Source organism: Poromitra crassiceps (genome assembly GCF_964638095.1).
Source record: "Poromitra crassiceps genome assembly, chromosome: 16".
Taxonomy (NCBI): domain Eukaryota; kingdom Metazoa; phylum Chordata; class Actinopteri; order Beryciformes; family Melamphaidae; genus Poromitra; species Poromitra crassiceps.
In genome coordinates, this window is record NC_139645.1 from 39,784,645 (window position 1) to 39,812,144 (window position 27,500).

General features: G+C 46.8%; 1 protein-coding gene across 1 annotated transcript in view; it reads left to right on the plus strand.

The window, feature by feature from the left end:
* The window catches only part of hcn4 (hyperpolarization activated cyclic nucleotide-gated potassium channel 4), a gene marked incomplete at both ends in the record, with an annotated part of 116,458 nt that overhangs the window by 55,962 nt on the left and 32,996 nt on the right, over positions 1–27,500 (plus strand). Inside the window, 2 exons of the mRNA XM_083653040.1 lie at positions 1,104–1,265; positions 5,834–6,052. Of these exons, the coding sequence (XP_083509166.1) occupies positions 1,104–1,265; positions 5,834–6,052 (381 nt within the window). The remainder of the gene's footprint in view (positions 1–1,103; positions 1,266–5,833; positions 6,053–27,500) is intronic.

The window sequence follows — 27,500 nt, forward strand, 5'->3', positions numbered from 1 at the left end:
GCAGGATCTGGCTTAGGGCTGGCTCATAATCCATATGGTCTTTCAGTGGAATCATAACGTGATGATTTATATCCTGACACATTTCTCTCGTCTAAATTGATCACGAGAAGCAAATTTGACTTAAAAATGGCATAACATGAAGTATGGTAGGAATGTTATTTGAATATTTCTGTTTTGTTTGGCATCACAGCTAACATCACCATTTGGTTCAAGAGATGAACAATGTCATTATTTATTTATCATGATTTTGCATACATGAACTGTATTCTATGATATATATTGACTAGAAATCTAGCCTGCCGTGCCTCTTCATCGTCCTCCTTCCCCTCGTCCTCCTCATCATCACCTCATTTCTCCCGTCCTTCATCATTCCACAGCAGCAGTGCTGTTCTCTGTGTGTCTGACTCTGGTCCAGCTGCCATGACAGTTGGGGGAACTTCTGGAAAAACGTTGTCGAGTTTTCGAGTCGCAATATTGTCCCTCATTGGTTTCCCCTCGAGGTCACAAACAGAGCCTGCGCTCCCGCTCGGCCTCGCCCGCTACGCGGGCTCACATACCCAGCTCAACTGGCAGTTGAGCAATTGTGCACCATGCAACGCCACCCCCTCTCCAATCATAGGGCGGTGAGATATTGAGAACAGTCTTTACGATGATCGTGGTATTGATTTCAACCATATCGGCCAACCTTAATTAGCGATGCACCGATCCACATTTTTTCACTTCCGATCCGATTCCGATACCTGAATTTGGATATCTGCCGATACATATATTATTTTGATACCGATATTTTTCTTGAATATACAGTATAAGCAAAGATTTGGCCAATTAAAGATTTTTTTTGTAATATACCTTGCAAAAAGCAGACAAAATTAAGAAAATATACAAGGCAAAGAAGGATACTATTATACATGGGCAAATTACGGCCAGCGCTGTAATTGCAAAAAAAAAAAAAAAAAAAAAATCAGATTCCGATCCGATTCTTGAATTGTGTCAGTATCGGCACCCGATACCGATATTGGATCGGATCAGTCCCATCCCTAACCTTAATCTCACCTTAACCCCACTTCCTGCTTCTTTCTTCTTCTTCTTCTTCTACCCTTCAGATCTTCCACATGACCTATGACCTGGCCAGTGCCATGGTGAGGATAGTCAACCTGATCGGCATGATGTTGCTGCTGTGCCACTGGGACGGCTGCCTGCAGTTCCTGGTTCCCATGCTGCAGGACTTCCCCGCCGACTGCTGGGTGTCCAAAAACAAGATGGTGGTAAGTGCTTCCCCTGCAACCCCCCCCCCCCCCCCTCCTCCTCCTCCTCCTGCCTGAATCAAATTAGTCGCTGTCGTATCTCATCCATCAGCTTCTGTAATGACTAAAACCATCAGCATCCTGGTCAAGATGGCCGTGCGTATCTGTCATTTCAAAGCCAGGATCTTTTTTTTTATCTGCCTCATTCGCCCACATTTATTCAATTTGCTGATTTTCCTTGTGTTGGTTGATGTGGCAGCATGTGGTCTAGCTCTGTCCACACTGTGACAGAGACACACTGAGGCTTTACATGAAACAGCCTAATGATTTTCCCAGGAGGACAGACAGCCCTTATCAATACTGCTCCAATATTGACCATTTTCCAGCCAGCGCTCCTGCTGTGCTTTCATCTGGCTGTATTGTTAGTGCAGCTGCTGTAGCTACTGAGTCTCTGTCCAGCTCTGACTCATAGCCACCGCCATCGCCTCGGTCATTGACTTCTGTCTTTTGGTGACACAACCGGACCGTGTGACACCTGAGGTGTGACACCTGAGGTGTGACCGTGTGACACCTGTGACACCACACCTGTGACACCATGTGACACCTCAGGTGTCACACGGTCACACCTGTGGTGTCACACGGTCACACCTGTGGTGTCACATGGTCACACCTGTGGTGTCACACCTCAGGTGTCACACGGTCACACCTCAGGTGTGACTGTGTGACACACGGTCGATCTCAGGTGTCACACGGTCACCTCAGGTGTGACACCTGAGGTGTGACCGTGTGTCGGCCGCAATCCGTGAGCTCACGGTAACCTATTCACCTTATGTTCAGACCTTACAGTGGACCAAATTCTTCCGGGTCTGTCTAACACTTCCGGCGGTCACGGCGCAAAATAAGAGAGTTGTTTTTGGAGCGGACAGTGAAGGGGTAAAATAAATAACGTAGCCTACTACTTTGAGCTCGGTACACAGCAAGCAAGCGAGTATCCACTGTTAGCCAGGTCAGATAACGTTATCGTCGACAATGATGAGCACTTTCTTGTAAAACATACCTGGACTCCAACAAAGAAAGCTTCAGATAGTTTTCTCTCCTCCGAGCGCAGCTCGAGCCACTAACGTCAATAAGACCCGCAGACGTTAACGTAATTCCCTGGAATGCGAGACTTAACGAGCCAGTTACATGGCGTTGCATTCTTAGACATTGCCATTTGCTTTTATTTGGTATGTTACATACAATTGGCTAAATTATTAGTTAATTCAGAGTTAGATGATATTGGAGCAGCGCAGCCATTTTTTATTTTATTTTATTATTATTTTTAGCCGGAAGTTTTGGGACGGCCACACAACCGGGTCAAATGGGCGTGGCTACATAAGGTGAATAGCATGTTACAAAAAAGCATAATTCCTGGGAAAGCTGATTTATGATCAGGATGTGTCGCGGGGGCTCGTCACAGCTCGCTGCCTTCAAGCGTCATTTATCTGACATGTTGTAAAGCTCTTCTCCTGAATAAAAACAGATACCATCAAACTCTGCTTAGACTTTAGAGACAGCAGCTAAGGGGATTATCTTAATTGAAATGTAATACATAATTTCATGCTAAAACTACTGTTGTGGAAGTCATTTTCAAATCACAGAGGGGGAAGGTTTTCTTAACAGCAAGATGAGACTTTAGGAACGCCAGTTTGTTACAATAGCGTTAGCTCAAATGCTAATGCTAAACAGTATGTGGATGGACAATGCTAACGGCATTAGCGCCATGTTCTGGGTTGTACAGTAACATGAAAACACAGATTTTGGTGGTCTAACCTAACCTAACCAAAAACGTCCGCCTTGTAAGAAAAAAAAAGAAATTGACCCAGGGGCCACACTGGGTGAGGTCGGGGGGGCGCATGCGGCCCGCGGCCCGCCAGTTTCCCACCCCTGATCTAGTGCCACATAGACCCTGAGATGTGAGGAAGAACTCACAAAACTGTATGTGGTTTCAAATCCCATGTGAGGGATGAGAAAAAGGGCTTTATTTTGTATCACTGCGTAAAAACACAGACTAATTAATCGCATTACTTAGAAGAACGATCCTCAATGTGACACAAATATCTTTCTGAATTAATCCACTCCCCGGGGGCAGCGGTGTGTCTCGGTGATGGACGGCTCCTCGGGTAGACAAAGACGTTGTTGATGCACTCGGCCATGGTTGGTTCGGTTCTGATTAGGATCCTAAGAGGACACCGGTGTCTTCCTTTTTACAGTACTGTCCCATTATCTTGCCGGGTCGTCGCTCGCTGCCTTTTTAGGAGCTGCTAATAACATTGCTATCTCTCGTGTTCCCCCCCCCCCCCCCACTAGTGGAAATGAGTTTGAAAGCAATTTGGACATGTCACCCCCAGGAGAGAGTTGATATTGATTCGCCACGATCCTACCGAATGGGATCTCACGGAAAAAGGACAATTTATCTACAAACGAGAAAAACTCCACATTTTTTCTAAATAGCCGACCTACTTTTGTGGCTGGCGAGCCTCTAGTGTCACACGCTCCATCCGCCCAACTCCTCACGACTCCTGCCCAAAATGTCTGCTCGCTCCAAATGTTCACACGTTGAAAAGTGTGCCAGTCGCTCTGCCCCAAGTCAGGCAATCTGAGGACATCTGCCACTGGTTTTCTCTCAAGTGATTGTGTTTGTGCGCGCGTGTGCGTGTGTGCGTGTGTGTGTGTGTGTGTGTGCGTGTCTGTGTGTGTGTGTGTGTGTGTGTGCGTGTGTGCGTGTGTGCGTGTGTGTGTGTGCGTGTGTGTGTGTGTGTGTGTGTGCGTGTGTGTGTGTGTGTGTGTGTGCGTGTGTGTGTGTGTGTGTGTGCGTGTGTGTGTGTGTGTGTGTGCGTGTGTGTGCGTGTGTGCGTGTGTGTGTGTGTGTGTGTGTGCGTGTGTGTGTGTGTGTGTGTGTGCGTGTGTGTGCGTGTGTGTGTGTGTGTGTGTGCGTGTGTGTGTGTGTGTGTGTGTGTGTGTGTGCGTGTGTGCGTGTGTGTGTGTGTGTGTGTGCGTGTGTGTGTGTGTGTGTGTGTGTGTGCGTGTGTGTGTGTGTGTGTGTGTGTAGTTCGAGTGCTCATTGACCTTTAACGTGCCACCAACACCCCTCTCATGCCTGTGTGAGAGAGAGAGAGAGAGAGAGAGTGCAGAGAGAGAGAGAGAGAGTGCAGAGAGAGAGAGAGAGAGAGAGAGAGAGAGTGCAGAGAGAGAGAGAGTGCAGAGAGAGAGAGAGAGAGTGCAGAGAGAGAGAGAGTCGCCCCCTCCGGTCACTTTAACTCAGTGATACTCAACCTGCGGTCCGGGGGCCAGGTGTGGCCCCTGATAGGGTGCAGAGTGGCCCCCTGGCCATTTTCTAATTCACAATGACGTCATAAAGTCTGACTGAGCTCCAGCTAAATTGTCAAATATCGCAGCCTGCTTGCCACCCAGGCACCTATGTACTAACTTAACTTACTGTAACCTAACTAGTATCCTGTGTGCACACAGTTGACTTGTTTGGTTAATTTACATTTTTAAGAGAGATCCTCTATTGGTTTGTTTTGGAAGGTTTACTCTGGACAAAATTTGAGAACTCAACTGAAGTGAAAACTGAATTTCTAACTTTTGTTGTTGTTTATTGTTGTCATTGTACCTCCAATACACTGGATATTGTGTTTGCATTCTCACTCTGATTATTGCTTGTTTACATTCTGCTTGGTGGTTCAGATTTATGCTATGTGGGTTCATGGCAGGGTGTAAAAGTCTTAAACATTTAAAATGGTCAGATTAACTTCCAGCTGGCACCCCAAAAACCTACTATCCACTACATTTATATTATTTTTGTTTATTAACTGGCCCCTGGCCTCCTGCCAATTTGTAAAAGTGGCCCCCGGGCAAAGCAAGTTGAGTATCCCTGAGTTAGAGTCTAACTCATCTCCTCATTTGTCCCATCTCTCCCGTCCTGCAGAATGACACGTGGGGACAGCAGTACTCCTACAGTCTAACTCATCTCCTCATCTGTGCCATCTCTCCCGTCCTGCAGAATGACACGTGGGGACAGCAGTACTCCTACAGTCTAACTCATCTCCTCATCTGTCCCATCTCTCCCCTCCTGCAGAATGACACGTGGGGACAGCAGTAATCTGTCCCATCTCTCCCGTCCTGCAGAATGACACGTGGGGACAGCAGTACTCCTACAGTCTAACTCGTCCTCATCTGTCCCATCTCTCCCCTCCTGCAGAATGACACGTGGGGACAGCAGTACTCCTACAGTCTAACTCATCTCCTCATCTGTCCCATCTCTCCCGTCCTGCAGAATGACACGTGGGGACAGCAGTACTCCTACAGTCTAACTCATCTCCTCATCTGTCCCATCTCTCCCCTCCTGCAGAATGACACGTGGGGACAGCAGTAATCTGTCCCATCTCTCCCGTCCTGCAGAATGACACGTGGGGACAGCAGTACTCCTACAGTCTAACTCGTCCTCATCTGTCCCATCTCTCCCCTCCTGCAGAATGACACGTGGGGACAGCAGTACTCCTACAGTCTAACTCGTCCTCATCTGTCCCATCTCTCCCCTCCTGCAGAATGACACGTGGGGACAGCAGTACTCCTACGCCCTTTTCAAAGCCATGAGCCACATGCTGTGCATCGGCTACGGCATGTACCCCCCGGTGGGCATGCCGGACGTGTGGCTGACCATCCTCAGCATGATCGTGGGCGCCACGTGCTACGCCATGTTTGTCGGCCACGCCACGGCGCTGATCCAGTCTCTAGACTCCTCGCGACGGCAGTACCAGGAGAAGGTGAGTCAAGCCGACTAGCTGCTGACGGCAGTATATCTGGGGCGGCTGTAGCTCAGGAGGTAGAGCGGGTCGTCCACTAATCGCTTTGGATAAAAGAGGTCGGTGGTTCGATTTCCGGCTCCTCCAGTCTGCATGTCGAAGTGTCCTTGGGCAAGACACTGAACCCCAAAGTGCTCCCGTTGGTGTGCCAGCACCCTGCGTGGTAAACCTGCCGTAATCGGTGTGTGAATGGGTGAATGTACCTACTGACTGTAAAGCGCTATATAAATGCAGGCCATTTACCATTTACCATTTATATCTGGATTAACTCGAGGATTGGTAGGATACATGCACCCCTTGTATCATTAGTGTTGTTCCTTATGTTCATCCCACTGTCAACATTATGTCATAGACTACCCATACATTGAAATGTGTACAGTATGACCACTAGGGGTGTCACAATATATCGTCCCACGAAATTTCGCGATAGTAAAACGTCACGATATGTATCGTTGAGATGAAATCTCATATCGTGAAGAAAAAAGAAAAAATTTTTTTTTTTTTTTTTTTTTTTTTCCAAAAATAGACAAAGAAACGTCTTTGTTTGTTGAAGTTCAATGTGTGGAAAGTAGTTCAGTTGAACAAGTCTCTGAAGAGACACATGAGAAGTTATACAGGAGAGAAACCATTCAATTGAGTTTCTGGCAAAACTGTTTACTTGACAGGAAAAACTGAAGATGCATAAAAAATAGACTAAGAAAAGTCTTGTTTGAGTTTGAAGAAAAGCTGAAGATGCATAATGAGAATTTATACTGCTGAGAAACCTTTTAGTTCAAAGTAAATCTAAGTGACGGTGTAACTCATTCTATTTCAAGATAAGCCTTATCTCCAATCTCATGTTTTTTCTAGTTGTTATTGTAATAACAATTTCCCACAACAGCATGTTTTGTATTTGTGCATTTCAAATAAAATACTACTTTTCCAGTCACATATTGTCATTATTCAAGTTTAAAAAAATATTGTTAAAATCGTATCGTATCGTATCGTTATCGTGAACCCAGTATCGTGATACGTATCGTATCGTGAACTGAGTGTATCGTGACACCCCTAATGACCACCAAACACAGCAAGTCAGCCATCATGGTTTAGTCATCCTATCTTAGCCTTTGCCGCATCCATGTGCTCCTCGCATATATCGGATTTACCGTATTCACGAGTTGTGAGCACATGATGATCAATGTCGTATTTACCAGTGGGAATTTTGGAGATTTCGATGCTACACAAGTTTCTGACGTGACTTGCGTGAGGATTCGGGACTACAACAATGGCGGGAAGTAGGGAGTCTGTGGCACCAATTGACTGTAACAAGTTATTTTTGTTATTCTGTTCATAGTAGCTATCATTTATTTTGAGTAGTTGCACATTATGGTCTATGTAGCTACCATAATGACCCATGACTTTTAATAAGAAAACAGCAGCCACGAGAAAACGAGCGTCCATGTTTGTTGCTCTTTCCGACCAAGAGCACTTGAACGGCGTCCTGTCGTAATGACCACGTCACCCCTGGTCAATCCGATATATCCGAGGAGCACCTGAATGCAGCATTTCTCCTGAACTGAGGGTTTGTTTAAGTGATTACAGTTCACAAAGGTCAAAGGTCTCTAAACAACCTGTAACCACGGCAACGTAATCCAAACGGTGTGTACTGAGAGTCTAGAATGCCTGAGAGACACTTGAGACCACACCTCATGACCTCGTTATGTAATGTGTAGCATCATTGTAGGTAGAGCAAACCAGAGCTACTGAAACCAGGAGACGTGTTCACAGCTGTCCAGCTAAAAGAAGGGGGTTGCATGCTAGCAAAGATGGCACTATCCTCAAGCCCTGGAAAAGGAGGGCAGATGGAGGCAGGTGTCCACCTCCTCTCACCTCCTGCATGCTGACATCCTGTGCTGGGCTGGGCTGCTTCTGCTGTGGGGACCGGAGCCGCAGCCTCCAGGAGAAAGCCCTGGCAGCAGCTGCCTGTGAAGGCCAAGCCCTGCTCCTCACAGCCTGGGCCTCGCTGGGCCCAGCGTGGGGCGCTAATGAGCCGAGGCAGCCGCGGCCCGCGGAGGAGGACCTCCAGGGAAGGGAGGCACATGCTCGGGAGACCCTGAGCCATGAATAAGGAGAAACGAGAGAGTGAGAAAGAAAGTCAGGCCAAACAGCAGACAAGCAAACAGCCAGAGTGTGAACAGTAACACCGTGCAAGTGGAGACGTGCTGTACAGCTGTTGATCTGCAAAGCTGTTTAATGAGCGAGGAGCAGAGCGACTCCGGGCTGCGTCTGGCTGAACAGCTGGCCTGCCTCAGCATCAGTACCCGTAGCCATTTGCTGCCATCCCAAGGATCACCCCTCTTAGGGGACATTCACACCAAAAGTGTTTTTTTTTCCAGACAGAACGCTATGAAAATCATGTTGACAGCGCTTCCATTGTGCACAAAACACAGCGCACAGAGCGTTTTTTTTTTGGCGCTCCGTTTGTTTGCCCCTGCAGTCGCGTGCACTACGGATCAGAACACAACGACCACACGGACGGTAGCCAGCTAGTTTTGTCTGTTTGATGTTGTTCACTGTCAACATGAAAGCCAGATTATTGCCAATTCTGGCAGCAGCGGAGGTTGAAAACGCCTCGGGAGGAGAAAAGGTAGGAGGAGTGAAAAAGACGAGCAGCGCGCTTTTCCTCTAATGTTCAACTTTTTTCATCTTAAAAACGCCCACAGCGCTCCTCCAAAAACAACAGACGCCACCAGCGCTGAAACGCCAGGTGCGTTCATTAAAAGAGGAGCACGTCTAGCGCGTCCTTACATAGAGAATGAATTGCAGAAAGATGCTGGCAGCTCCAAAAACGCTTTTGGTTTGAATGTCCCCTTAAGATGCCTTAAGAATCCCCCAGCCAGCCAGAAAGCCCCCCCCTGTTCCAACTGCCTGAGGAAAGGTTATTACTGCAGATTGTAATACATTTTTAAGAGTGCAGATTGTCTCTTTGATCTCTCTGCAAGCCTGAGTGATCAGACGCTCTCTGCGTGTGTTGTCCCCTGCCTTCCTCATCTGGCTGTGAGAGTCATTTCCACCACAGCAGCCACTCCTCCTGGGTTAGATCTACAGCAGCCACTCCTCCTGGGTTAGTTCTACAGCAGCCACTCCTCCTGGGTTAGTTCTACAGCAGCCACTCCTCCTGGGTTAGTTCTACAGCAGCCACTCCTCCTGGGTTAGTTCTAATGCAGCCACTCCTCCTGGGTTAGTTCTACAGCAGCCACTCCTCCTGGGTTAGTTCTACAGCAGCCACTCCTCCTGGGTTAGTTATACAGCAGCCACTCCTCCTGGGTTAGTTCTACAGCAGCCACTCCTCCTGGGTTAGATCTACAGCAGCCACTCCTCCTGGGTTAGTTCTACAGCAGCCACTCCTCCTGGGTTAGTTCTACAGCAGCCACTCCTCCTGGGTTAGTTCTACAGCAGCCACTCCTCCTGGGTTAGTTCTAATGCAGCCACTCCTCCTGGGTTAGTTCTACAGCAGCCACTCCTCCTGGGTTAGTTCTACAGCAGCCACTCCTCCTGGGTTAGTTATACAGCAGCCACTCCTCCTGGGTTAGTTCTACAGCAGCCACTCCTCCTGGGTTAGATCTACAGCAGCCACTCCTCCTGGGTTAGTTCTACAGCAGCCACTCCTCCTGGGTTAGTTCTACAGCAGCCACTCCTCCTGGGTTAGTTCTACAGCAGCCACTCCTCCTGGGTTAGATCTACAGCAGCCACTCCTCCTGGGTTAGATCTACAGCAGCCACTCCTCCTGGGTTAGATCTACAGCAGTCACTCCTCCTGGGTTAGTTCTACAGCAGCCACTCCTCCTGGGTTAGTTATACAGCAGCCACTCCTCCTGGGTTAGTTCTACAGCAGCCACTCCTCCTGGGTTAGATCTACAGCAGCCACTCCTCCTGGGTTAGATCTACAGCAGCCACTCCTCCTGGGTTAGATCTACAGCAGCCACTCCCCCTGGGTTAGTTCTACAGCAGCCACTCCTCCTGGGTTAGATCTACAGCAGCCACTCCTCCTGGGTTAGATCTACAGCAGTCACTCCCCCTGGGTTAGTTCTACAGCAGCCACTCCTCCTGGGTTAGTTCTACAGCAGCCACTCCCCCTGGGTTAGTTCTACAGCAGCCACTCCTCCTGGGTTAGTTCTACAGCAGCCACTCCTCCTGGGGTAGATCCCCTTCAAAGATACAGAGCTCTTGTCATTAGCCCTCGCGTCACTATTGTGTGACAGAGGGATCTGCCTCCTGGAGATTTCGCTCTGCTTTTCCGTGTTTGGCTAATACCATAATCCGCGCGCGCACGCACGCACGCACACACACACACACACACACATACACATACACATACACACATACATACAGGAAGTGGACAATCCATGTTTTCCCATGGAGCTTTGGGAAGGCAGGTGGCTGTTTTCAGATGGGCAGTGGGCCGTCATGAAGGGGACAGCTGTTGCTATCTCCAGGGACCCAGCCTGGGGAGAAACCAGCTGACAGTCGGCCAATGGCCGACCTGCTAAGTCATCACACGGACCCGTCTGACCTATCAGGGGCTGGACGAGGGGATGAGATGAGTGATTCTATAATGTCTCATTAGTGACAGTATGGTGTTGTACTTCTGCATTATCTTTGAAGAGGCGGGCGAAGACAGGCTACTATACATGCTTAATGTCAATAGACACTCGTTCAATGTGAGGAGTGGAAAATGTCAGAAATTAGGTTAATTTAGCCTTAAATACACACACATAGCCAATCTGATGAAGCAGTGTACGAAACGTGTCCGATCGTGGTGTGTGCTGGAAGATTTGCTTTGCTTCGTTGTATTTTTGTCTTTGTTTTGGTTTTAATTGTCAGCGCACTATAATAATAACCCTCATTCAATTTTCTAAACACTACTTTGGATACATGAAAGTCTTGATTTAGTCAGCAATTATTTGTTCAGCTTTGGAGAGCTGCAGTGTAGTTTGAAATAACCTTTTACTGCATCAACACTCGTAAATGTCTTTACCCAGCTCTTTGCATGCACTGCCTTTGCTGCTTTCAAAACATCACCGCAGTGTTTGGGGAGACTCTGTTTTAATACTTAATTTTCCATGCTGTCTCAACACAGGTATACCTGATGTTGCTGATTACACACCGTGAAATATGAAGAATGAGACAATTTGGCCCGTTAGCAAAATGCTTCTTAATAGCTGTTGGCAAAATGCTTCTTAATAGCTGTTGGCAAAATGCTTCTTAATAGCTGTTGGCAAAATGCTTCTTAATAGCTGTTGGCAATCTGAAATTGTAGTTTGCAGTTTGAGAGTTTTGGGGTTTAGAAGTGGCAGCCAAATAATATGCCTGTGTTGATGCTCCAGATATGCTGTCTGCAAGACAACAACACTCCAACTCGATGTCTCATTTGCATACAGCAGTCTGTGAAGCACCGTGCCCAGGTACTTGTTTACCTGCATGCAGCCGCTATCCAGACGCTCCTGGTTCTGATGTGACACAGACCCTGGCATCCATTGTCTGTAAAACGGTGGAGTCTGAGCTCTGGTACACAGACAGGGATGAGAGGCCATCTGTCCCGTTGGCATGCCGACAGCATGGAGGTGACGTCCAGGTGACAGCATGGAGGTGACGTCCAGGTGACAGCATGGAGGTGACGTCCAGGTGACAGTCCAATTGAGATGGAGAAACCAGTCAGTCAAACTCCTCCGGGGGATGAAGACGGAGGGAGCCGGTCTGTGAAGAAAGCTCAGAACTGTGCCAACGGAGAAGAGGGAAGGGGGGGGGGGGATGTTTGCTCTGCTCTCAAAGACGGTGAAAACGATCATCAGAAAGCCTGGCTATATAATCTGCTCTGAATAGAGAATTATATTAGAATGTGGCACCATGTGATAAAAAGGCCTGGGCTGTCAGAAGCGAGCAAGCAGACTTAATCGAGCTCTTAGGAACCGGCCTGTTAACGCAAAGAGCCCGGCAATCAGGCTAAATAGCAGAATCTGAACTGTGGCACCCACTGAGATGAAAGATAGCTTTCATTGTCACTCCACTCCTAAGAACGTACACCCATTGTCAGTTTTGTGCTCCGTTTAAACCGAGCCAATGCAAGTAGAATAATAATAGCTTTGCAATGTTTTCTATTGGTTTTTCCACCTGTAGCTGTTCATTCTACTTAAAGCACATTATGTAATTAGGGATGCACCGATCCACATTTTTTCACTTCCGATCCGATTCCGATACCTGAATTTGGATATCTGCCGATACCGATATTATGCCGATACCAATATTTTTCTTGAATATACAGTATAGGCAAAGATTTAGCCAATTAAAGATTTTTTTTTTTTAAATATACCTTGCAAAAAGCAGACAAAATTAAGAAAATATACAAGGCAAAGAAGGATACTATTATACATGGGCAAATTACGGCCCACGCTGGAATTGCATTTCTTTTCTTTTTTTCCCCCCGATTCCGATTCCGATTCCGATCCGTGAATGAGTGCCAATATCGGCACCCGATACCGATATTGGATCGGATCGGCCCCATCCCTATATGTAATACTAACTGTACTATGGAACTACAGAGTACTACTACAGAGTCAGTCTCTCTAAGGCGTGTGTGTTGCTCGTCTCCCTGAAGAGCTCACACACTGCATCCCTCTCTCACTAACACTTCCTCTCTGCAGAGGGACTCTGCTGCTTCAGATCATGCCTGGGCTGTCGAGGTGATGGGGAACTCGTTAATGAGTGATAACGGAAAGGTTACATCCTGTAACCATGGTTCACTGAGTGAAGAGACTATCTCTTGTGAAGTGTAGTCTCGAGGCTTTTATTTTTACGGGGACAAACAGGAAGTGAGTCAGAGAGCCAGCCTTGTGGTCGTGTGATCTAACTTGCAGAATCACAACACAGACACTCCACAACCCACACATACACTACAGTACATATGATCCAGATCTGCTATCTCCCCAAATCTGGCAAGAGGCTCAACATGAAGTCCCTGCTGCTTCCTGTCGGCAGAACAGCAGCACCGCTGCCTCCTTGCGAGCCCTCCCACCTGTGTGGATTAAGCTTATCTGTTTATTTCCCCACAACACAGCATATTTTTTACCTGTGTGGATTTATTTTTTCACTTTTGAACAACACAGTGTATCCCCACCTGTGTGGACTATGTTTATTCAAGATTCAAGATTATTTTTATTTGTCCCGAGGGAAATTTGTCTTGGACATACAGACTGCCACATAGCCTACAGTACAACAGTGCCATAACAAAATAACAAAAAACAAGTAGTGCATAGCACACTAGTGCCGACATGTGCAAACATATAATTAAAGTGCAGACATGAATCACTTACAAGTACAATCACTTATGACCTGAGTTTAGGAGATTGACTGATAGTGGGATGAAAGAGTTTTTATATCTATTGAGGTATCTTTTCTTGTTCTTGGTTGGGACTCTGCCTGTTCCCACCTTCCTACCTTCCCACAGTGTAGCGTACCTCTGCCTGTGTGGATATGTTTTTGTAGGGAAAAACCACTGAATGCGGAAACTATCAGCAGGCATCTGCATGTAATCTATTACTGGGACATGCACAAAGTCTTAATAATTTCCATTTGAAAAGTGTCTTAATACCCCCCGCTTCCCCAAAATCAGCTCTTTTTTCTTTTAGCTCAATAGTTTTTGATACGAGTGCTTTAAATGATATAGCAGTGCTGCTCAGTGTAGAGTCAAATACTTCACTCATCTGCTGGGGTCACAGCTCCCTGCACTGAACCCGCTGTTTAGAGAGCCAAAGTGGAACGTCACTTCCTGCTTCAGCACTGTACCAGAGATTTTCATGCGCCATTTATTTTCCCATAGACATTTCGTAAAATGCTTATGAAAATAGTTTTACTTGTTTTACGGTTCAGATATATTTAGAAACAGGAGAGATCACATAACATTTAACTCAGACCAAAACATAAAAAAAATGCGGGTTTAAAGAAATTTTTTTTTCGATGTTGCTGTTTTTTGTTTTGGTCCGAGTTAAATGTTCTATGGTCTCTCACGATTCTAAATATAGCTGAACCGTTTGGTTTGACCAAGTAAAACTATTTTTCTACGCATTTTACGAAATGTCTATGGGAAAATGAACTGCGGAAGAAAGTCTGTGGTACAGTGCTGAAGCAGGAAGTGACGTTCACTTTGCCTCTGTATTGCAGTGCAGACGGCTCTGCTGCAGAATGAGACATGTGAGCATCTGCCAATTTCCCCCAAGACTTCCTCCTCATCGTCTCAGGCGTGTTGAGGCCCATCATCACCAGTGGCGTGCCTGACCAAGTTGGTGCCCTAGGCAAGATTTGTGCTGGTGCCCCCCCTCCCCCAAAGAAAATAGAATAAAAATTATATCGCAGCGAATTCCACCACTGCAGTGCAGGCTCAGAATCGCCCTTCCCCAGTGGCGCTGGAAGTACTTTTAGGAAGGGGTGCTGTAAGGAAGGGACTCTCTGTGCTGCCTGCAAGGGCAGCGCCGAAGAAAATTTTATGTTTTTTGGACTTTAATCCATATTTAGAAGAATATTTAATTTTAAATTAACATTAGGATTATACTGTTGTGATGTCATTATTCAGTATCTTCTCCTTTTCTCACTCACTTTCATATAAGCACCTGCTCTCCCTTTAGTCGTTTTACACTACAACAGACAGCAACACAGGCATAAACACTGAACTTATTATTATTATTATGGAAAACCAGATTATGATGAAAATCAAACACTTTTGAAGAGAGAGCATATTAAATAAGATCAGAGCTGGGAAGCACAAACTGTTTTTTAATGCATTTTGTTGGTGGTATAAACACAAGACAGCCAAATCCAACAATTTCGAAAATCCCATTTCTTGCCACCAGGGGGTGCTGCAGCACCCTCAGCACCCACCTTCTAGCTCCCTTGCTCCCCCCCCACTCTGGGAAAAAGCTCCGAGCAGGTAAAAGGGGGCGCGGCCGCGCAGGGGGTGGGGTGGTATGGATTAGGGACCATGGTGAAAGTGCTGCAGCCCAGGCAGCCAGAAAGCCAGAATTAAAAAAATGATTTCACTATTATTTAAAGACTTAAGATGTTGTGCTTATTTTTTTGTCTACTATTGTAAAATAATAGTAGGCCTATTATCATGAAAAAGTATTTCTAAAAAAAAAAAAAAAAAAAAAAAAAAATTACCCTCTCTGGCGCCCCTAACGGCTCAAGCGCCCTTAGCATTTGCCTAGTTCGCCTAATGGACGGCACGCCACTGATCATCACACAAAGACAATCACATCTCTCCAGATTGGGGGCGCAGGCTGGCTGCACATGTGACTGCATCACATCTCTTCAGATTGGGGGTGCAGGCTGGCTGCACATGTGACTGTACATATGCCTGCAGCCAGCCCAGCTCCCTGTAAGCCTCTGCAGTGGGACATAGTGGTGACTTGTGATCCATTTTGTCTGAGTGGCCAGGTGGAAGCTCTCTCTATTAGAGAATTTCTGTTGCTATTCAAGCTGGGATAATTGGGGGGATATCTATAATTCTGTTTGTTAAAATGAGAGCTCTGACTTACTCAGAGTTAAAGTGAGGAGAGCCCAACTGCCTTCCCAAATGCCCAAGAATGTCGATGTGGCATCATCCATGTCAATTTGCTCGACCACACGTTTTATGACAGTCACTGATCTCTGATCAGCGATCTGATCAGATCTCTGATCAGAGATCTGATCAGATCTCTGATGAGTCACTGATCTTTAAAGGAGAACTTACCTCCAAAACACTTTTTTTCAGCTTTTAACCAATATATATGACTTTGGGGGTGATGTGTGAAGAATTCTGGTCAGAATTTCCACATTTGACACCAAACTGTTGCCATTTGACCATTTGTATCATTTTTCAGCAGCATATCTGGCATAAGCGCCCTCTTAGGGTCAAAGACTGCTTTTTTTTTTTTTCTCAAATGAATGGGATATTTGACACGTCGTTACGTCACGGTGTTCCCAAAGACTATGGGATTTCAAGATAATTACTCCCTTACCCCCCCTGTACCCTTTCAGCTCCTCAGAACTCCAAGCCTATTCTTATTGAAGTTTGCTCTTAAAATACTGAACCAAACGTCGTCAAAGTTGGCACATGTCTTAATTATAGTTAGTTTCCCGCTGAATGTGTCATTACTTTATTGATATCTTACCTGGATAAGCTCGAATGATGATGTTTATATTATCAGTCCGAGTTGCAAGGACTGTCTCCAGCCCAGGCAGGCGAGAGTCGTACTGTTACATGGACGAGCCCCAAGCTCCGCGGGCGCGCGCAGCAGGCCAGCAGCAGCTGGGCTCTCTGTGCTCTGAGCAGCAGAGAGAGCAGTCTGATATTTCCGCAAACAAATATGGTCGCAGTTTAGCGCACATGTAAAATATAACGCTATACTACGACGTGACAACGTGACAAAGCTTCTCTAAACATATCGGCTAATATAATATCATCACTGTGTACAAGCAACGCCAACTTTTATGGAAATCAAGTCAGCAGAGCAGAGCGACTGGCTCTGTCTGTGTGTGTGCTGCTCGGGGGGATTCGCATGGGAACAGTGTGAGGAGGAGAAGAGCTCTGCGCTGCCTCCTGCGCCCCCCCAAAACGCAAATTAAAAACGGATTTCATTGCGCGGTTTATCTCTAGTTAGACGAGGGAATTACGTGGAGAAATCTCGCATTGTGTTACCCCAGAGCGAGATGTTTGTCCTCACTGTGTGCTGTGTGCTGCGAGCAGCGAGGCTCTTAACGTAAGTTTAGACAAGCCACATGCAAGCCACGCACACACACATGGGACAAAATGGGACAAAAATAATTAAATTTCTAGTTCGCCACTGAATGGCCAAATTGATATAACTATCAACCATTTCAGGATTTTCTGTTTCCATACAGGCCACCAGCGTTGGCTAATTGTTGATATTTATAAAGATATCGCCCCTCTCAAATAAATTATTTTTGAGGCAGTAGGCAAACTGTAATGGCGTCGATTTCCGAAAAAAAATCTTGACTTAACACAGCCAAAGAGTCTAGTATAGACAAGAGTATATGTCATTTCTTGGTTTTTCCCATAGGTATTTTCAAATCACTGTTCTAATACATATCTAGGGGGTAAGTCCTCCTTTAAGCTAAATGACCAAAACGATAAGCAGTGATGGGAAAGCTTCCTCTATATGTGTCCTCACTCCTCAGTCATAACACTGCAAGTTATCAAACACTGATCAGGGAAAGACGTTTTCCTTCTATGCTGCAGACAAATGGAACAGACTCCAGGACACTCTTAAACCGGATCAATTGATTTCTCTGGATTCATTTAGAGTGCTCCTAGAGAATACCCTGCACGAGGTGTGCTCGTGTTTTACTTAGTCACCTCTTATCTTATCACCTCTTCTTATTGTTTGTCTGTAAATCTGTAACTTTGTATATATTGTATGTTTCACTGTAACAGCGCACTCTTGCAAATGAGAGCTCGCTCTCAATAAATAAATGTATAAATAAATAATGTATAAATAAATGCAAAAAAAGATGGCATTCACCACCCTCTTCGCATATCCACATTGCATTTTTGCAGCCCAGAGCCAAAGCATGGCTCTTAACCGAGCTCCATACCATAAGCCCTCCAATTTGAGAAACCGTTGTTCAGGAACAACACATCCACGCCACTGCACATATAGGACACGGACACCAGGGGGCGGGGGGGACATGATCGGCATGGCAATATGGCCGCACAGACACAAGTTTTACCATGTGTGTTTTCCCTTCACTTGCTCTCTCCTCCTGACTGTTCCAGCAGGTAGTTGGTAATGAAAGCCGGGATGCCCAGGAGCGACTGATATTAAGTAGCGTGTTGTGACATGCCGGCCCCCCAGTGGCTTTAGAGGGAAATGACAGCGGGGGTGCTGCAGCCCCTCCCCACCGAATGTTCAATTAACACTTGGCAATTAAACATGCATGGCTCCTTAATGAGAAGCCCAAAGCTGATTATTCAGGGGTGAACAGGTTCCAGAGAACTTTTCTTCCCCCACTTCAATCCCCCATCCCCCTAACCCCAACCCTAACCCCAAACCTAACCCCAACCCTAACCCCAAACCTAACGTCATTCAAAATGTCAGCATGAAATAGGCATCAGAGGGGTGACTAGGTTTGCTCGTGATAGAGCGGTCCCTTTTTCTCTAAGACAGAGGGGGAGAGAATAACACCAGAGAAAACAGGCAGGCTTGGCGTTTTTCTTTTTCTCATTTGAAATGACTGTTTCTACCCAGTCATCTACAGTATGTGTTGATTAGCTTCTGTGACCCCTTGGGTTCTCACAACCTGTTCAAAAGCCTTGTATGAATTTGAGAAGACATGGACATTGGTGAGGATATACTGTAGGCATTCCTTTCTTCATCCCAGAAAAATCAAATCAAAAATCGAATTTTGTTCACATGAGGGACCCCTAAAAACTGACAAAGATTAGTCCACGGACCCCCATTTGATAGGACTTTGTCCCACGGTCCCCCATATGATAATAAGATTGATGCTTTTACTGTAGATGTTTTATTACAGAAAGTGTATAAAACCAATAACCAAAATAGTCATTGTGTTACTTATGAATGGAATTATAGCGAAAATAAATGACCCCTCTTTTGGCTGTGGACCCCCTGGGGGTCCCCGGACCCCCATTTGAGAACACTGGACTAGAATATGCAGACTGATGCCAGAGCGGCGCTGACAGCTTCAATTCAGTGGTATTCAGACCAACCGCTCCTGTGACAAAGGAGTGAATTTATTCCCAGTTGAAATTTCACACAAGACTGAAGTCATCCCCAACATATACAGACCAATCGGCACCAAAAAGGCAGAAAATGCCCTATAGTGTGCTTTGTTAATTTCTACGTCACCTATTTGCACAATGTGAATGGTTATGTACTGTACTGGGGGTGCAAATAATTTAAGGCTTCAATTAGCCTGGTATGTAACCCAAACTTTCTGCCCATGGAATGCAACTTGGAGAGAAAGAGAAGCGGTAGAAGAGTGGAGAAAAATAAATGTTTAGAAAGTATAATTAAGTGGCCGACATCTCTTTAGGGAAATGAATTATTCATCTTTTATTTGTTAAAAAATTTGCATCCGCTCCGAGAGCGAGAGAGTCACGCGAGAGCGCTGGGAATTGGAGGAAAAATTTAACCGCTTGATAAAAGAGGAGAGACCGAGAGAAAAGAAGGTAAAGGACAAATGGGGACACTCGCAAAAACCCCAACAAAAGTGCAATTGTCATCATCGACTATGATGGACGAACAAGGACGAGCTGTAGATGTGGTTCTGTCTAGCTTAGTGGGCAGAGCATGCCAAGATCGGAGGCTCCAACTACACTTAAAAAACCTCACGGTGCTGTAATGTGCTTTGGATAAAAGCTATGCCAAATGCAATGTTAGATCTGGATCCAAGTGTAGAGTTCAGTGGATCCAGCTCTTCAAACTGTAAACGCTGTAAAAGCTGTAAACCTATTCTTCAGATTTCAACCTAGGGGAATTCGACAAGGCTCCTTGAAGAATCGCTTCCTTAGATCAATAAAAACTCTCTTGAGTTTGTCTCGGGGGTTCTTCAAGTTCTTTTACAAATATTTTTTATTTCATTGTGAAATCTCACTGTTTTTTGGCTGCTCTTGGCTCTCAGAAGAGCCCCATGCAGCCCGGATCTTCTAGCTTCTCAAGTGCCGTGAGAGAGGCCAGTGCAACTGCTCCATGATGGAGGCGTGGTTACCCAGCTCCTTGATGCTGACTATGATTTGATTTAAGTAGCGTAGGAGCAGGAGGACTGAGATCTTCGTGGTGGCAGTGTGATGGAGGGGGGGGGGGGGGGGCTGTACATCGACAAGATAATTTCCTGTCACAGGGGGTGTTATCAGCCCATCACAGCGTCAGCAGCAGAGTGCCGCCCCCCCGCGGCCTGTCTCTTCCCATCGCCGTCAGCTCCTCCTCCGAGGCGCAGCACTGATTAGCAAATGAGACCCTGGGCTGTGTGCTACAGTAGGACTCATCACGACGTACTGTAACAGCAATAGGCATTAATATCTATCTCCTATTTGTTCACTTGACTAATGACCTTTCATGCTGGGAGAATCAAATTGTAATGCGACACAAAGCCGAGGATAAATCGACGTCTTCGATAATAATGCCGTTTTTCTCTTTATGGATGTGAGAGAAAATAAATCTTCGGAGACGTTCTGAAGGAGGTGCAAATCTTCGTGCTTGAAGCAGATCGCCGTGCTGCTGTGACACGTCTAACACGGGAGACGTGCAGACGTTAGAAGAGATGGGAGAATGTGGGTTACACCTGTCATCTTCACCCTGCCATCACACACACAGACGCACCATGCTCTCCACAATAGGACCACAATAGCTCTTCTCCGTGTCTTAGGAGGACCACAATAGCTCTTCTCTGTGTCTTAGGAGGACCACAATAGCTCTTCTCTGTGTCTTAGGAGGACAACAATAGCTCTCCTCGGTGTCTTAGGAGGACCACAATAGCTCTCCTCCGTGTCTTAGGAGGACCACAATAGCTCTTCTCTGTGTCTTAGGAGGACCACAATAGCTCTTCTCTGTGTCTTAGGAGGACAATAGCTCTCCTCCGTGTCTTAGGAGGACCACAATAGCTCTCCTCCGTGTCTTAGGAGGACAACAATAGCTCTCCTCCGTGTCTTAGGAGGACAACAATAGCTCTCCTCTGTGTCTTAGGAGGACAACAATAGCTCTCCTCTGTGTCTTAGGAGGACAACAATAGCTCTCCTCTGTGTCTTAGGAGGACAACAATAGCTCTTCTCTGTGTCTTAGGAGGACAACAATAGCTCTCCTCTGTGTCTTAGGAGGACAACAATAGCTCTTCTCTGTGTCTTAGGAGGACAACAATAGCTCTTCTCTGTGTCTTAGGAGGACCACAATAGCTCTCCTCTGTGTCTTAGGAGGACCACAATAGCTCTCCTCCGTGTCTTAGGAGGACCACAATAGCTCTTCTCTGTGTCTTAGGAGGACCACAATAGCTCTTCTCTGTGTCTTAGGAGGACCACAATAGCTCTTCTCTGTGTCTTAGGAGGACAACAATAGCTCTCCTCCGTGTCTTAGGAGGACAACAATAGCTCTTCTCCGTGTCTTAGGAGGACAACAATAGCTCTTCTCTGTGTCTTAGGAGGACAACAATAGCTCTCCTCCGTGTCTTAGGAGGACCACAATAGCTCTTCTCTGTGTCTTACGAGGACAACAATAGCTCTTCTCTGTGTCTTAGGAGGACAACAATAGCTCTTCTCTGTGGAAGGATTCGGGGTCATCATCAGATCAGTAAATGCTCCATTTCTTGCAAAGGGATTTGGTCTTGACAAGATCAAACCCGTGGCCCATGGCAGGACTCCTAATTCTCCCCACAAGTGCACAGGGACTGAATATCTGAGACTTTTCCCTCTCGCTTATACTTCCTTCAGCTATTATTTATTTTGCTCTGTAAGTGCAGACATCAATTTGTCAAATATCTCATTTGGCATCCCTGACAGCATAACTGAATAATTTTGTTCAGAAAAGTTATGAAAGCCAGGGTAGTGATATGGTTAACTGTAGAATTACTACATAATCTTTTTCATTGCAGCTTTTATTCACTGAGGAGGTTTTCATCAGCGTAAATCCACAATTAGAAAGAGACGTGCATACGTATGCAAACACTGCATACAGCCACTTTATGCAGCACCTGCATCACAGAGCAATGCATCTGCAACAGAATGATGCAGTGGTTACTGATGGTCTGAAATCAATGAACTTCAATTATAGCAACGCAACCGCTAACAATAGCAACAATTAACACATGCAACTGACCATTAAATCATTTGAAAAAATAGTAGGAGACCACAGTGAGTCTCGTGAGCAGAAAAATTACCTACACTAATTCTCAATATACAACACAAATTATATTGTACCAGAGTTATTGTGCAGTGCCTTAATTTTGTCTTTGGGCAAATCATTATAATTCGGCTGGTCTGTCCTTAAACTCAAGTATTGTGTGTGTGTGTGTGTGTTTGTGCGTGCATGCGGGCATGCGTGCGTGCGTGCATTACATCCTTGCTCTAGCAAATGTATACACCACATTTGAGGGCCGATCACTGTTTGTGAATATGTATGTGAGAGTGTGTGCACATACTGTTTGCCCACTCTTGCCCGTGTGCCTGTAGTGACGCAATGGCGGCGCATTAAAAAGCAACTTGAGGAGCCAGGCCATAAGTCAAGTCAAGTCAAGTCCCACTGATTGTCACACACCTGAGTGTGCGAAATTTGTTCTCCGCATTTGACCCATGCCCTGGGGGAGCAGTGAGCAGCAGCAGCGCCGCGCTCGGGAATCATATGGTGATCTAACCCCCCAATTCCAACCCTTTGATGCAGAGTGCCAAGCAGGGAGGCAAATGGGTCCCATTTTTATAGTCTTTGGTGTGACTCGGCCGGGGATCGAACTCACGACCTCCCAGTCTCAGGGCGGACACTCAGACCACAAGGCCACTGAGCTGGCATGGCATGTAGGTGAGCGGTCACCGTCGAGGGAGCTGCATCCTCAACAGGCACAGACTGACACAGTGACTCCAGACTGCTCTGTTCTCTCTACACAGACTGACACAGTGACTCTGCTCTGTTCTCTCCACACAGACTGACACAGTGACTCTGCTCTGTTCTCTCTACACAGACTGACACAGTGACTCTGCTCTGTTCTCTCTACACAGACTGACACAGTGACTCTGCTCTGTTCTCTCTACACAGACTGACACAGTGACTCTGCTCTGTTCCCTCTACACAGACTGACACAGTGACTCTGCTCTGTTCCCTCTACACAGACTGACACAGTGACTCTGCTCTGTTCTCTCTACACAGACTGACACGGTGACTCTGCTCTGTTCTCTCTACACAGACTGACACAGTGACTCTGCTCTGTTCCCTCTACACAGACTGACACAGTGACTCTGCTCTGTTCCCTCTACACAGACTGACACAGTGACTCTGCTCTGTTCTCTCTACACAGACTGACACAGTGACTCTGCTCTGTTCTCTCTACACAGACTGACACAGTGACTCTGCTCTGTTCTCTCTACACAGACTGACACAGTGACTCTGCTCTGTTCTCTCTACACAGACTGACACAGTGACTCTGCTCTGTTCCCTCTACACAGACTGACACAGTGACTCTGCTCTGTTCTCTCTACACAGACTGACACAGTGACTCTGCTCTGTTCTCTCTACACAGACTGACACAGTGACTCTGCTCTGTTCCCTCTACACAGACTGACACAGTGACTCTGCTCTGTTCTCTCCACACAGACTGACACAGTGACTCTGCTCTGTTCTCTCTACACAGACTGACACAGTGACTCTGCTCTGTTCTCTCTACACAGACTGACACAGTGACTCTGCTCTGTTCTCTCTACACAGACTGACACAGTGACTCTGCTCTGTTCTCTCTACACAGACTGACACAGTGACTCTGCTCTGTTCTCTCTACACAGACTGACACAGTGACTCTGCTCTGTTCTCTCTACACAGACTGACACAGTGACTCTGCTCTGTTCCCTCTACACAGACTGACACAGTGACTCTGCTCTGTTCCCTCTACACAGACTGACACAGTGACTCTAGACTGCTCTGTTCCCTCTACACAGACTGACACAGTGACTCTAGACTGCTCTGTTCTCTCTACACAGACTGACACAGTGACTCTGCTCTGTTCTCTCTACACAGACTGACACAGTGACTCTGCTCTGTTCTCTCTACACAGACTGACACAGTGACTCTGCTCTGTTCTCTCTGCACAGACTGACACAGTGACTCTGCTCTGTTCTCTCTACACAGACTGACACAGTGACTCCAGACTGCTCTGTTCTCTCTACACAGACTGACACAGTGACTCTGCTCTGTTCTCTCTACACAGACTGACACAGTGACTCTGCTCTGTTCTCTCTACACAGACTGACACAGTGACTCTGCTCTGTTCTCTCTACACAGACTGACACAGTGACTCTGCTCTGTTCTCTCTACACAGACTGACACAGTGACTCTGCTCTGTTCCCTCTACACAGACTGACACAGTGACTCTGCTCTGTTCTCTCTACACAGACTGACACAGTGACTCTGCTCTGTTCTCTCTACACAGACTGACACAGTGACTCTGCTCTGTTCTCTCTACACAGACTGACACAGTGACTCCAGACTGCTCTGTTCTCTCTACACAGACTGACACAGTGACTCTAGACTGCTCTGTTCCCTCTACACAGACTGACACAGTGACTCTGCTCTGTTCCCTCTACACAGACTGACACAGTGACTCTGCTCTGTTCTCTCTACACAGACTGACACAGTGACTCTGCTCTGTTCCCTCTACACAGACTGACACAGTGACTCTGCTCTGTTCCCTCTACACAGACTGACACAGTGACTCCAGACTGCTCTGTTCTCTCTACACAGACTGACACAGTGACTCTGCTCTGTTCTCTCTACACAGACTGACACAGTGACTCTGCTCTGTTCTCTCTACACAGACTGACACAGTGACTCTGCTCTGTTCTCTCTACACAGACTGACACAGTGACTCTGCTCTGTTCTCTCTACACAGACTGACACAGTGACTCCAGACTGCTCTGTTCCCTCTACACAGACTGACACAGTGACTCTGCTCTATTCCCTCTACACAGACTGACACAGTGACTCTGCTCTGTTCCCTCTGCACAGACTGACGGACACAGTGACTCTGCTCTGCTCTCTCTGCCTGTGGAGGAAGACAAACAGGGTTGCACTCAGAGGGCTGTGCTCAAACACAGATGGGCCGACAGCTTAAATGAGGAAAACACCAGGACACTGTCGACCTGTATTCTCTCCTAGCAGGGCATGTATTCTGATGAGAGGGTGAAAGACAGGGATTACAGGAGGATTACCAACACAGCACGGTGTGTGTGTGTGTGTGTGTGTGTGTGTGTTTGCATGTGTGTGTGTAGCCTATTAGGGATGTGCAGAGAGCCTACTATTTCTATTTCTATATTGTATGAAAATTTCACATCACGATTATCGTGACCAAAATGATCACCAAGTTATCGTATTATCACGGTATTCGTAAAGAAATTGCTGAAAATGTTCAAAAAGGATTGATACTGACATAGGATTGATACTGGAGGATTGATACTGACACTGACATCATTTCTCCCTGGCTGCACGTTTGCATCTGGGAGACTGTTGCCAACTTCGGTTGATGATGGACAGTATTTACCATGTTTCTCAAAGCACTGTAATCACGGTACCACGGTTTTAATGATAATGAAAATTTGAAACGGTACGGTTATGGTAAGGAATTTTATCACGGTTATCATTCAAACTGGTTATCGTTACATCTCTAATTGTATGTATTTTTTACGACAGCAAAATAATTTGTATTAGTATCTCACACCTATATAACAGCTCCGGGGGGGGGGGGGGGGGGGGGGGCACTCCGCTCGATGTGGCGCACAATCGCTCACCTGCGCATGCTCAGAACGGCGCACAAAAAATGAGCGAATAAAAGTGGAAACGTTTAATGAATGTGGAAATAGGCAAAACAATCAAGAGTATCACGTGTGAAATTCTTGTGCTGTGAACTCCGTTTACAACATAGTACAAATATAACAGGGCATATGAGTGCAAAAAGAGTGATAAGACAAGTCAGAGACAGTGGCATATTCACTGCACATAGGTGCACATGTCATGTGCATACTTGGACGTACTTAAACATTTTGAATTCGGCGTATTTGACTTACAGGTGCAAATAGCATATACCTTATTAAACATACAATTAAACATTAGACATACATAATGGTAGCAGCTACAGTACGGTACAGTACAGCTACTACACTATTTGTGTATGTTAAGGAGTCTCGTGGCCTGCGGGAAGAAACTGTCCCTCAAGCGATTTGTGCGTGCTTTTGGGACTCTGTATCTTCTCCCTGAGGGTAACAGGGAGAACAGGCTGTTGTGGGGATGGTTTGTGTCTTTGATGATCTTCAGGGACCTCCTGAGGCACCGCTGTTTATACAGTTCATGCAGTTGTGGCAACTCACATCCTGTTACGCGCTGGGCCGCGCGTCTCACTCTTCGTAGCGCCCTGCGGTCCATGGTGGTACAGTTCCCCTACCAGGTGGTGAAGCAGCCAGTCAGCAGGCTTTCAATGGTGCCTCTGTAGAAGTCCCTAAGGATTTCTGGCCTTAGCCCAAATTTCTTCAGGCGCCTGAGTCTGTGTAGTCGCTGTTGGGCCTTTTTGACAACAGTGGCGGTGTGGCCGGCCCAAGTCAGGTCCTGGTGGATGTTGACTCCCAGGTACTTGAAGCTGTCCACCCTTTCCACCACTGTGCCGTTGATGGTGAATGGGGGGTGTGCGCCCCCCCCCCCTCCTGTAGTCTACAATGATCTCCTTGGTCTTGGAGACGTTCAGAGAAAGGTGGTTGTCCTGGCACCACTGTTCTAGGGCCCCCACCTCCTCTCTGTAGGCCGTCTCGTCGCTCCCCGAGATCAGCCCCACGACTGCTGTGTCGTCTGCAAACTTCACGATGGTGTTAGAGATTTGAGTCGCCACGCAGTCGTGGGTGTAGAGGTCGTACCAGAAGGGGCTGGAGACGCATCCCTGGGGCGCTCCTATGCTGATGGTCAGTGGGGAGGAGGTGAGGTTGCCCACTCTCACCACCTGGCGGCGGTCTGTCAGAAAGTCCAGGATCCAGTCACACATTGTTGTGTTTAGTCCCAGGACCTTGAGCTTGTGTACCAGCCTGGAGGGTACTATGGTGTTGAATGCTGAGCTGTAGTCCACGAACAGCATTCTCACATACGTGTCCTTCCCCTCCAGGTGTGAGAGGGCAGTGTGGAGTACGTGTGCTATTGCATCCGCCGTGCTCCTGTTGGGTCGGTATGCAAATTGGAGCGGGTCAGCCATAATCCTGTTTTTTTATGCCTCCGCCGGCGATAACCAGGCCGGGCGGGGGCGTGGCCTAGGCTAAATCTCGTCCACTCACATCACTCGTGCTCATAACTCATGCTTTGATACTTAGAGAAGGAGCTGGCACTTGGGATGAAAGTGTCCACCACCTAACAGGTGTCGCTGCAACAAGTGTCCAGGAAGTGTTCGGCTACCGCTCCTAATATTCTCTGTCTTCCTTCCTCATATGCATTTCTCTCCAACTCCAACCACATGTCCTGCTTTTCAGCACTCCGGACAGCTCCTCTGCTTCCACAAAGACCAACAGACTTGCATGAGACAGCTGTCCTTATATTCTGTGCTGTGTTTCAAACGGATTTTCTCCTTGTGATGATCTCCTCTCAGATGAGTGGTGACCAGGATAGTAGAGGCAGATAGCGAGGAGGCAGACATCTGAGGTC